The following is a 12,750-nucleotide window of genomic DNA, read 5'->3' as shown; positions in this document are numbered from 1 at the left end:
TGGGAAGACCATGGCCGGCAGTAGTGCATTTGTGACTGGTTCTAATACATTTAGAATTGAAACGCTGAAAAAGCACAATGCATCTATAAAACACATTACATGCTGTGATAAATGCACTGCTCAAGTGTCCCCTCTCCCCGCTGCCTTTCAGCGGCAGGCAGCAGCAAACAGATCATCAGACGAGGCCGAGATGATAATTAAGTTTAACGTTGCCTACAATATTGCAAAAGAAGAACTTCCCTTCACTAAATTCAAGTCCGAAATAATTCTTATGAAGAAAAATGGCTTGAACGTAAACCCGATGTACAGCAATGATGTCGTGTGCGCCCAATTTATAGGAGTCATCGCAGATACATTGAAAAAAAAAGACGTCTGTGCAAATTGCGAACAGTGCGTACATGGCATTCCTGATCGACGGAGACACAGATATCGCCACAAAGGAATGCGTCATTGTGTACGGTCGTATCTTGCGGAGAGGAAGACCGGTGAATATACTTATTGGACACATTGAGGTCGAGCATGCTCATGCCCAAGTCTGGAAAATTTTGATGCTAGACGTCATTATAGAGTGTTGTGTGTAGAATTCTGAGGAAAAAAAATGAATTTAATCCATTTTGGAATAAGGCTGTAACATAACAAAATGTGAAAAAAGTGATGCGCTGTGAATACTTTCCGGATGCACTGTAGCTATGTCATTCTCTATGTAAGAGTTGAAGTCTTTCACTGTCACTAAGGATTCAGTATATGATACCCTGTGAAACACAAAATGCAGTATCCCAAAAAAAAAATGTGGATGGGGGTGTAGGCTGAATACCCTGAGTAGTTGGTGAATCCACACAAAAAAAGTTTTCCTCTTTGCAATTGGAAATCACTTTGGGGGAACTATCTCATCCACTAGAATAAGTTCCCAAGCCCGATTTGAGATGTCTGCTTTCATAGCTAATGCTAAGCATAGAGGTGATTCCATCTGTATCTAACTGGTATTTTTCAGCATCCTACATGTGCTCTTCAAGGCTGTGCCACCACTAGAGAGTTTGATTTCCAAATCCTAAAAGCCAGATTCTATTGCAGAAGGCTAGAATTCCTATATCTCTCCCACTCTTAATTCTCACCTATTTAGCACTGCAGTCAACCTGCATCACTCAATTCCTAGTTATTGAGCCAACATAATGGTTTTAAGCAATTATGGTTGAGTCCCATAAGACTACGTGGATTGCCTGGCCCACCAGTATTCTTTACTTTCAGACATGACTCAACAAGTAGTTCCCAGTATTCCTTTTCTGGGCAAGGTTCTTGATGATTTATTTAAAATGTGGGTGTTTTAGTTGATCTTTGTCTCACTCCTCTCTTTATACCAGTTTGCTATAGTTAAACTTGTCAGGAATACACACGTCTACAATGCAGATCTAAGAATTATTGAGGCCCCCAAGCTTCTCACCATCAAGGTCGCAATCCTAGGAGGGGATTTCTTTGTATGGCAATGTTAATTCTACCTGCAAATTAGTCAAGTTTAATAAAAATTACACTATCTGCATAAATACTTCTTATTGTGCTGCGATATGCTACTTTTTAATTTGATTTTTAGATCCTTTGAATCAATGTTTTGGCCCTTTAAACTGGAACCAGTACATGCTCTGCCTATACAGTATTATTCACAATAAGGTGATGTACATTGTTTAAAAAACAATTTACTAAGAAAATAAATTTGATCAATTTTCAGTCAATTTGTTTAACTTCTACTTTAACAGTTTATTGACCATAATCTATTTTCTACAATATCTTAAATGTTTAATTTTTAATACACTAATCAGACAGCATAGTAGTAGTTGTCAACCATGCTCATACTTGTGCATTATTTTTTATAATGTAACAGTTATCTGGGATATTTCAGTTGACTTTTTTCCCATTTTAATTTTAGGAAGCTGTAGCAGGAGCAACAGTCCTTGGTGCTCTTACTACACCAACAGCGCTGACATTAGCACAGCCACTTGGTGCTTTACCACAAGCAGTCATGGCAGCACAAGCACCTGGTGTCATTACAGGTATGGAAAGATTTGGTGACCTATGTATAGGATAAATGTGAATAAATGTGATTTTTATGTACTTCACAGAATTACTGATTCACATTATATCTATGAGCATGATATATATTAAAACATAGTGCCAAGCTGTGTGTGATTTGACACTGTCATTATGCATCTAAAAATAGTTACAACCTTACTAATAGCAGATTGGATTAGGAGAGTGTTGCTAACTTTACTTAGATGATCTTTACTTATCCTAAGGGGACATTTTTAATTTAATTCTAAATGTAATTTATTTGCCATATTTGTTATACTCTTTCCAACAAGGTGACTTTGCTTCCTAGAAAGGTGTTTTTTTTTTTTTTATTGTATAAATTTCTGCCTATTTCATAGATTGGAGGAAGTATGATTTTCTTCAAAGAAATTCAACTTTGGGTTTTTAATATGAAAAAACATGTTTTGATACCCCTACAACAGGTTTTGAATGTGTTTTTAATATCTCTTTATATTTTTTGTTGTTACGGACAATGTGATCTAAGAATGAATACACCTGTTATGATGAAGTTTTAGAAATAACTGATTTTTTAGCCTTAGTTGATTAGGTTTTGAGTGATTGTAAACTATTTAACTTTTAAACTTAATACCATCAGTAGCAAAATTTCATATCTTTCATAACTGTGAAAGAGAGACTTGTGAATTTTGACTTCAGACCTAAAGTTAAGCCTTTAAAGTTCAAAATGCAGTAGTCACAGCAGATAGACTTTAATTGAAAAGACAAATTGATCTTATTTTGAGCATTTATTAAATTACCCATATGTCTACCTATGTAAGGTGCTTCCCTTTTTTATTTATTTATTTTTTTTTCTTATTTTACATTTTATACTTGGCACCTTCAGTTTTAGTTAATTCTAGCCCCATGACCATGCCAACTGACAGACAATGCAGATTTCTACTTCTGACCTCTAATTTTTAACATATTAATTCCCTTACTAATGGTTTGTTTTCTTTAATGCAAAATTCACTTGGCTATCTGCAAATTATTTACATTTATTGAATATAAATATATCACATTGTTAGTTGCATATTAAAATATAATTTTATTATTTTTTTTTTTTATAAAGATTTCCATTCAGAGCAGACCAAAATTTGAAAAATAAAGTGGTATTGAGCCTTGTGTATATTTTGGTAAAACACAATACGCATATCAGCAGTAATTGTGTCTTCTGCAAATCCTCCTTAACAGTAATCGTGTTGTGACACTTTGGTCGTCAGTGTAAAGGAGGTGGAGCTGTCTCCTGCCCCCGTCCAACCCTTTTCCTCCCCCCCTTTTTTTTCCTTTAAATCCCTGCTCTGCTTGTCTACAGCAACAGGAAATGGAGCTAATAAGCATTCTTTCTTGATGAGTTTTCTGGGAAGTGATAGTAGAAAACAATGCAAGATGAAGTAATTTTAAATACTGCAAGACACTTTATATCCAAGTGTTACTATAGAGCATGCAAGTTATTCCAAAAAATACTTCAAAATATTTCAAATACACTAGATATGAACATACAATAATATAGCAAGTGTTTGTGTTTATAAATATGTTTATTTCCTGTTATTTATTTAACATTTAGTTCAAGCCTTGGTGATACATTGTCATTTTTTTGGGTACAGATTCTAATTAAAAATTGTATGTTTGGTATCTATTAAAACATTTTATGTCCCAGTCGTTATCATTCAAAATTAGTTGGCTATTACATTAACAAACAGCGGTACTTGAAAGTCCTCATTCCTTCCTTGTTTTCTTTACCTAAAATTTACCTTTTACCATATTTATGGCTTTCTTTGTATGCTTATTTTAAGATGTTTTACTACACAATTTGTGTAGTGTATATATTTCATTGGTGTGGAAAATGTATGCCTTGGCATTAAAATAACTTCAAAGTCTGAACCTTTTGAATTTATAATTTGAACAAACAAACGAGTATTTAAAAAATCTAAATTTAAAACATTAACTGTTAAAAAGAAAACAGTGGACACAACCAGAGATTCATAAAGTTACAGCAGTTGATGTTTATTTGTGTGCTGCACTCCAGATACAGCTGCTCTGAAACCATTTCATGCCTCAGTGACAACTGGCTTAATATACATTGTGTGACTACTTTTAGCTCACATCCTTTTCATCCTGTTTCAAAAGTCTTGAGCATTCTTTTCATGCCTCTCTGCCATTTGTTCAAACAAATGAACTTGTCATGTCCTCCTGATTTTCTTCAGTGTTTTACACCTTTATGTTTTCACTATCAAGTTCTCACAGAGATATCTTTCTGTTCTGATAAGCCATCAACGTTTTGCTAAAGTCTTAACTATGAATTATATTTGTAAAATGTAACTTTAAAAATGCTTTCAGTTTGTATTTACTGTAATTCTTCACCTAATAAGATTTGTTTCATATAATTTAATTCTGTTTATTTCTAAAAGGCTAGATTTAATTCTGATTCATGAAAGCATATGTAAAGTGATCACAGTATTTCATTCTACTACCTTGGAGAGCAAAGTTATGGCAGGGTGGGCGTGTTATTTCTTTATATTATTTGTTACTGTTGTATGTGGCAACTGGAACAAAACCTATTCTGTCCATTTTTCAACAAAACAATTCATTAGTACTCTTGATACTAGTTACGTATTACTAATCAATGATCACTTTGTTTCAGCACATAAATTTGCTTTGGTACCAGTTGATCGGTCTGTTTCATAGCTCTTGCAGCCTACCTTTTGTTTTCAGAAATGTGATTGTTTTGTTTATCTGCCTTGGTTATGCATTAGCCCATCCACTTGAAGATATATGCACTTTACTGGGATCATTTGGCCTCTCAAATGACTAGGAGTGTATCTTAATTTCTGTCACCTTATCTGTGACAATATTTTCCCCTGTTTTTTAATTATGCATTTTATCTTGCAAAGTGTTTTTTTTTTTTAAGACAAATTGTAGTGAAACTTCCAAAAATATGGTGTATAGATTCTTTTAAAGTCTGTCAGCACTTTCCCGAGAGTTCTTTTTTTGTGGAGCAGTTGAGGAAAAACAGTCAACTAATACATTGTGAGCAAAAGATTAATATTATGTTAATTGTTACAGCTCAGTAGCAAGTTTGTAGGAACCATTTTCATTGATAAAACTTAACATTGGCTATTTTTAGAAAGATTTCAAAGATTTGGAAAATAATCTTCACCTCTTTACTGAAAAATAAGTCTGTTGCTTTAGTAAGGAAAGAATGCAAAGTCAAAAACTTTAAAAATAACTTTATTTTAAAATTGTCCACTATGATATACATGAAAGGCACGGCGTTGGTGTTTATGAGTGCAGGCTCTTGCTTTGCAGACATGTACACACATCTAGTTTAATATCATTCTAGAATATTTCAAAATTTCAGAGTAGTTATTTGCTTCAAAGTTTGAAAAGCCAATTTTTTTCCTGCCAAACCACATTTTGTAACTGTTTCTCTTTAAAGAAATAAATGTTTTTCTAAGTTTAAATAGCCACCATTAATTAGCTTCACATACTGTATGACCTTTTGTTTTTGTTATTTGCACTTGCTGCTACAATTTTTTTATTATTTTTTTTTATTGGCAGAGATAAATACTTATTGAGCAGTCTTCTCCCACTTTGGTCTAGGCCATATTATATTAAAATTAGGATAGTTATGTTTCAAAAAAATGAATATTCATAATGAGATTTTACCAACCATAAACTCACCCTCCAATTTTTGTTTTTAACAGGAGTAACACCTGCCCGACCTCCCATCCCAGTTGCTATTCCTCAGGTTGGTATCGTAAACCCAGTCCTGGCATCTCCACCAACGCTTATAGCAGTTGCAGACGCAAAGAAAGAAAAGGAAGAGGAGGAAGTTTCCCAAGATGGCGAGCGGGCAGAGATGTTGAGTGAACAGGAACACATGAGCATTTCTGGTAGCAGCGCCCGACATATGGTAATGCAAAAGCTGTTGAGAAAACAGGAGGTATGTAAATGGTTTTGTTCCGTTATGATTAGCCAGTGTGTATTATTCCTCTTCTATAAGTTTTGGTTCTAAATCTTTAATGACAAATGTATTAATACAACAATTCCTTTTTCAATCATTACATCATACCACATTCTTATGAGTGAGTAATTGAAGAACTGCAGGCAATTGCAAAGGGTTCACAAACTTTTTCTTGCAACTGTATTTAGAAATTACACGTGAACCACATTTGGGCAGATGGAACAGCACCTGTGATCTATAGGTCATAAACAATATCAACAACAATCAGTGACTAGAACTCTGTAAGAAAGACATTTATATATAATTACACTATATATATATATATATATATATATATATATAATTAGTCATTTTACACTGCAAAAATTGAAATCTAAGCAAGTGAAAGTATTTAAATAATGGCATTTATTCTTGTTTTTCTTACTGTAAGAATTATTGGCCTATCAAAGGAATTGTCTTAATGATTATTTTGCATAATTTAAGAAATCTTGTCAAGTAAATTTCGTTTACCCCATTGGGAGATGTTTTTGCTAAATAAAAGCAAAACAACTCTCATTTAAAGTTTTTTGTTTAGTTTTTGCATGTGCATTTTTTGTAGTGTACTAGTACAATATGCATTTTTCCCCTTATGGCAAGTTTTCCAGTGGGTACGGAAAGTATTCAGACCCCCTTCAATTTTTCACTCTTTGTGATATTGCAGCCATTTGCTAAAATCATTTAAATTATTTTTTTTCCTCATTAATGTACACACAGCACCCCATATTGACAGACAAACAAAAAGAATTTTTGAAATTGTTGCAGATTTATTAAAAAAGAATAACTGAAATATCACATGGTCCTAAGTATTCAGACCCTTTGCTCAGTATTTAGTAGAAGCACCCTTTTGAGCTAATACAGCCATGAGTCTTCTTGAGAAAGATGCAACAAGTTTTTCACACCTGGATTTGGGGATCCTCTGCCATTCCTCCTTGCAGATCCTCTCCAGTTCTGTCAGGTTGGATGGTAAACGTTGGTGGACAGCCATTTTTAGGTCTCTCCAGAGATGCTCAATTGGGTTTAAGTCAGGGCTGTGGCTGGGCCATTCAAGAACAGTCACAGAGTTGTTGTGAAGCCACTCCTTTGTTATTTTAGCTGTGTGCTTAGGATCATTGTCTGAGGTCCTTAGCACTCTGGAGAAGGTTTTTGTCCAGGATATCCCTGTATTTGGCCGCATTCATCTTTCCATCGATTGCAACCAGTCGTCCTGTCCCTGCAGCTGAAAAACACCACCAACAGCATGATGCTGCCACCGCCATGCTTCACTGTGGGGACTGTATTGGACAAGTGATGAGCAGTGCCTGGTTGTCTCCACGCATACCGCTTAGAATTAAGGCCAAAAAGTTCTATCTTGGAGTTTGCTAAAAGACACCTGAAGGACTCTGAGATGGTGAGAAATAAAGATTCTCTGGTCTGATGAGACCACTGGTTGCAATCAAGGGAAAGATGAATGCAGCCAAGTACAGGGATATCCTGGACAAAAACCTTCTCCAGAGTGCTAAGGACCTCAGACTGGGCCGAAGGTTTACCTTCCAACAAGACAATGACCCTAAGCACACAGCTAAAATAACAAAGGAGTGGCTTCACAACAACTCTGTGACTGTTCTTGAATGGCCCAGCCACAGCCCTGACTTAAACCCAATTGAGCATCTCTGGAGAGACCTAAAAATGGCTGTCCACCAACGTTTACCATCCAACCTGACAGAACTGGAGAGGATCTGCAAGGAGGAATGGCAGAGGATTCCCAAATCCAGGTGTGAAAAACTTGTTGCATCTTTCCCAAGAAGACGCATGGCTGTATTAGCTCAAAAGGGTGCTTCTACTAAATACTGAGCAAAGGGTCTGAATACTTGGGACCATGTGATATTTCAGTTTTTCTTTTTTTAATAAATCTGCAACAATTTCAAAAATTCTCTATTTGTCAATATGGGATGCTGTGTGTACATTAATGAGGGAAAAATTAATTTAAATGTTTTTAGCAAATGGCTGCAATATAACAAAGAGTGAAAAATTAAAGGGGGTCTGAATACTTTCCGTACTCACTGTATTTTTCCTTTCTGATCAATGATCACAATTTTGCGTGCTGTTCTAGAACCCTCAATCATTCATCTCTTTTTCTATGTTTTACAGTCTACTGTGATGGTATTGCGGAATATGGTTGGTCCTGAAGACATTGATGATGATCTAGAAGGGGAAGTAACAGAAGAGTGTGGCAAATTTGGAGCAGTGAACCGTGTAATTATCTACCAGGAGAAGCAGGGTGAAGAAGAAGATGCCGAAGTCATTGTAAAGATCTTTGTTGAATTCTCTACTGCAGCAGAGATGAACAAAGCTATCCAGGCCTTGAATGGCCGTTGGTTTGGTGGCAGGAAAGTCATTGCAGAAGTGTACGACCAGGAGCGTTTTGAGAACAGTGATCTGTCTGCATAAACTGTCTCGAACCACATGCACGCCCCTGTACAAATACATATACCTTCCTACAGCTGCTGCTGTTTTAAATAGGTATTTTTATTAAGAATTAATGGTTGAGGTAGAAAAAATAGCTGCAGCTTCACTTGGATTGGAGATTTTCTCCTTTACTATTATTATTCCATATTGTGAAGAATTGGATATTCATGAGATGTTTTCATGATCTGTTTTTGAATTTGTTTTGTTTTTGTTTTTTATCTGAATAACTCAGTAAATATTGTTAGTAACACCTGAATATTATTATACTCTCATTTTTTTACATTAATTTTTTTGTCCAAATTCTTACCATCAGTCTTCATTTTTTTTTTCCTAGGGTATAAAATTTATTTAAAATGTTTGAACTATTTAAAAAACATTTTGCCTTTGGATTTTATTTCCAGGAGTCTCTTACAGTTCAACAGTGGTTTCTTTATCAGCTGCTGGTTAGAAGACATGGTGCCTTAGTTGACTGCTGCCATACATTTAGGAAGCTGCAGCTTTTCTATAGCAGCATTCACTGACTGCTTTTCCATTACCTCTTGACTTCAGTTTGCATTTGTTTTCAAATTTATGCAAATGTTGTTGCTTGTTACTCATACATTTTGTTTGTACAGTTGTTTTCGTATTCCTCAGGTATGAAGTGCAACTGAAACGTTGTGAATGACATCATGGAAGTTAAGCAAGAACAGGTTTTGTTTTCTTAGTATTGTTTTTTTATGTTCAATCTTAGCATTCCAGTTTAAATACCAGAATACCAGATTAATGTTTTTAAACAAAATTCAAGATGATAAAATGTGTGGTATTTGCCTGTCAAGAGGAATGCTTGTTTTAAAGAAGGAGCTTTAAGAGTGAGTGGTGCATGCGCTTTGTTCTTAAAGGCCAGGTGTCCAGCTCTTCACACCCCAGATTTCCTCAGTATTTTTGTATGTTAGACATCATTTGCCCAGAAATAAATTTTTAAATTATGAAGTGGAAAATTCAGAAGGGACAATTGGACTATTGTGTTTATTATTTAATACGGTATTGGAGCTATTCATGTTGATGAGGTGACTGAATAAAACCATTCAAAACAACAGTTGATAATGTAAGAGGTAATTAAATGAAAAAAACTGTCTTATAAATTGAGGATGGATGGATAATCTCATTACTAAGTTTATTTTAAACTGCACACATTTTTAATGTGGTAAAATTCAACTTATTTTCATAAATCTAATATTATAGTTAAGGTATAAGATAAAACCAAAGTATGAGAGCAGATCATGCTATATCCATATTTCAGTGAACAGACAACCTGCCATCCCACCCAGTGTTACCGTTATATATGCAATGAGAGGAAACACTTGGGGTTTTGTGTTCATATTTGAATGTATATTTTATTTGTCTATCTATAAATTGTGTGCTGTCACTCTTAATTTTATTATTGTTGAAGTTTTGGGTTAGACTTTTTGTTTTAATATTACCAGTTATGTAAAATAATTTTGTACTACCAAATTTTCTTGCCTACATCCCAGACGGTGTTCTCTCCTTGTGTCATCGTTAACAAATAAAAAGAGAAGGAAGTCATCAAAGAAACCATAATGGTTAAGACTCCACATTCCAGAATAGAAAAGTTTTAATATACTTCTCCATATTTATATTTAAGTGGCGTTTATATTGTACAGTATATAATAATATAAATGGAGAAACCAAGTTCCTGATAATGAACATAGTTTCACTGCACATTGACCTAGATTATCTTTGTTTCCTTGATCCATCCTACCATGGCCATTTTAAAATTGTTCATGCTTGCAGTTGTCAGTTTTTTTTTTTTTTGTTCCTGTGAAATGATACTTCAGACTAAGAAATACAGACAGAGCGTTACCATGGATTTTACTTTGTAGGATGTATTTATTTTTGGTCTGTTTTTAAATACACACTGTATCTTGTTTGATTTGGAATATACCTTCTAGATGTTAATTATGTATTCTGTAATTTGGGATGTAGCACAGCTGTTGTGTATCCCTTGTGCAGAAACTTTGTTCAGGTAGGAAGAAACGTCACATGGAGAAACACTACTTGGTCACAAAGTTGTAAACTGGAAATGCTGACACTGGAGGACATAACATTTTGCATTGCATGTCATTCGTTTTTTAGACCACTGCCACATAATCTGGTTGGATTCACTCTTAGGTTGCCATGATAGTGAACGGTTTAGTCAGTCTGTAAATGCAATTTGCTTTTGATACTCATTCAGGATTGCACACTTACTTCAGGACAAAAAAACAACTCTGTTTTAAATGGGCCAAAATAAGAAAAATTAAACTTGGTGCAGAAATCCCCTAGTTTTTAAAAGGGTCAAGTGAAAATTTGATTCTTCAACTGATTTGTTTTTATAAATGTTTTTTAACCTGAAACTGATCCTACAATTCATCTGCTGTTCACTGCTGTATTGCATTCTCAGTATAAATGTGTTTAAATGATCACATCCTTGTTAAAGATTTAAAACCTCAAAAGAATATTTTGTTAGGACTTTGCCTTTTACTCATAAAGTTAACCTTGAGCATGTTTTTGTTAAAAAAATCATCAAGTAGGTTATATTTAAAAGTGGGAGAAAGGCAGTAACCTTGTGAATATTATTAAAACTATAGAAAATTGGTGTGCCTGTTTTCTCAGTGGTGGCCTGGCACACCATTCAAGGTGTTTTTTTGCCTTGTGTCTAGGCACTGGTTCCCTATAACCTTGAGTAGTTTAGTGGTTTCAGAGTAAAATGATGGTTTGTTTATTAAATTTCACAAAATATTTTGCTTCGAGAAGAATGCAAAACATATTGCTTGAATACTTGTTAAAGTTTTAATTCAATTTAATTTTATTTGTACTGGTTAGTTTGTTGTGTTTCCCAAGCTATAAGAAGAAAATAAGTAGAATTATTTGGCATAAGATAGTTGTATAAAACCATCAGTTTGTTTTTTCTAAACATGTTGTTCCCAGTCCAAGATCACCATGAGTCAGTTTATAGAGGAGCTGCATTGTGGGGTGGTAGTAAGCAAACACACCACACAGCAGAGACGTTGTGTTTATGGAGAAAAAAAGAACCCTTAGTAAAACATGGTAAGTAGTATACAGTATGCACCATTGTGGCAGTTTGGCTGAAGTAAATTTAAAAATGTTCAAAATTAGTGATGTGCCAGTGACCAGGACATTGATATGAAAGCATGATTATGGACATCTTAAGGGACACGTGGTTTTTCAGGGTGAATTTGTACATTTAGCATTATAATGCAGCATGGCTAATAAACCATGTGACAGATGAACGCCATTTCAACCTTTGCTCCATATTGTATGCACAATGTTGTTTTTTTTTCAAAGTATTAAACAAAATCAGCATTCATTAGAGTAGGAGCTACAGAATGAGACCACCTAGATGGTCAGTCCATTTGTAATGAAACCTGCAATAAGTTCATTTGTCTCGTTTCTTGGTAGGACTGTGGCAAAGGCCTAAGCTGGAAATCACATTGTCAAAGATACAAATGTCACCTCTGGTGTACTTTATTTTTGTAGCTGTCTTCTAATCTTGAAATTCTTTAATGGACAGCAGAGGTTTGTATGGGATAAAAGTCTCAATTACATAACCTACTTAAGGTCTTAAGGCATGTCGCAGGAATACCGAGAAGTGGTTCCTGTTCCCTTTAGAGAAATGACTTGCATTTAAAAAAAAAAAAAAAACCTGCCTAGTCAGGAAATGAAGATGGTATCACAGAGAACTGCTAGTGGCTGTACAATGCCCTTTGCATAAGGGTGGTAATGTTGCCCAGTACCTGACTGAATTGGAAGTGGTCTCAATAATGGGTGCTTCCTGTTCACTTTGAGCAGGTTAGAAGTGGGAACACTGCCTCTACTAAGAAGGCCGTAGGGACCCTCAGTCCTCAATAGGGGAATGTCTGGAGAGGAGGAGACCAATTTCCTGTGCATAGATGGCAGCTTATTGCTAGGACTGACCCAAGCAGTGAGTTTACTGTTTGGTGTGTTCTTTTTTTCAATTTATGCTTAGATAAAATACATGTTTTAGTGTTTTGAAAAATGCAAACTACATGGGACTATCATTTTTAATGGAAATGGGATGAATGGTACATGGAAACATTACAAATGTATGTTGATAGTTTTAAAAGATTAGTCTCCAGTCTTCTAAGTGATAAAAGATTCCAAATTCCATATGTTTTAACATTTGTTTGAAACACATTGTAAAATGT

General features: G+C 34.8%; 1 protein-coding gene across 4 annotated transcripts in view; it reads left to right on the top strand.

Annotated features, from left to right (window-relative positions):
* Positions 1–12,228, top strand: part of puf60b (poly-U binding splicing factor b) — a 64,951-nt gene extending 52,723 nt beyond the window's left edge. For all 4 annotated transcript variants that reach the window (XM_039753731.1, XM_039753732.1, XM_039753730.1 and 1 more), the window contains 3 exons: positions 1,919–2,042; positions 5,781–6,019; positions 8,207–12,228. In XM_039753731.1, coding sequence (XP_039609665.1) covers positions 1,919–2,042; positions 5,781–6,019; positions 8,207–8,506 — 663 coding nt within the window. In that variant the 3' untranslated portion in view covers positions 8,507–12,228. The remainder of the gene's footprint in view (positions 1–1,918; positions 2,043–5,780; positions 6,020–8,206) is intronic.
* Positions 12,229–12,750: the final 522 nt, after the last annotated feature.

The sequence above is a fragment of the Polypterus senegalus genome, chromosome 5 (assembly GCF_016835505.1).
Source record: "Polypterus senegalus isolate Bchr_013 chromosome 5, ASM1683550v1, whole genome shotgun sequence".
NCBI lineage: Eukaryota > Metazoa > Chordata > Cladistia > Polypteriformes > Polypteridae > Polypterus > Polypterus senegalus.
The sequence above is the reverse complement of the archived record's forward strand: the minus strand, read 5'-3'. Positions and strand labels throughout refer to the sequence as shown.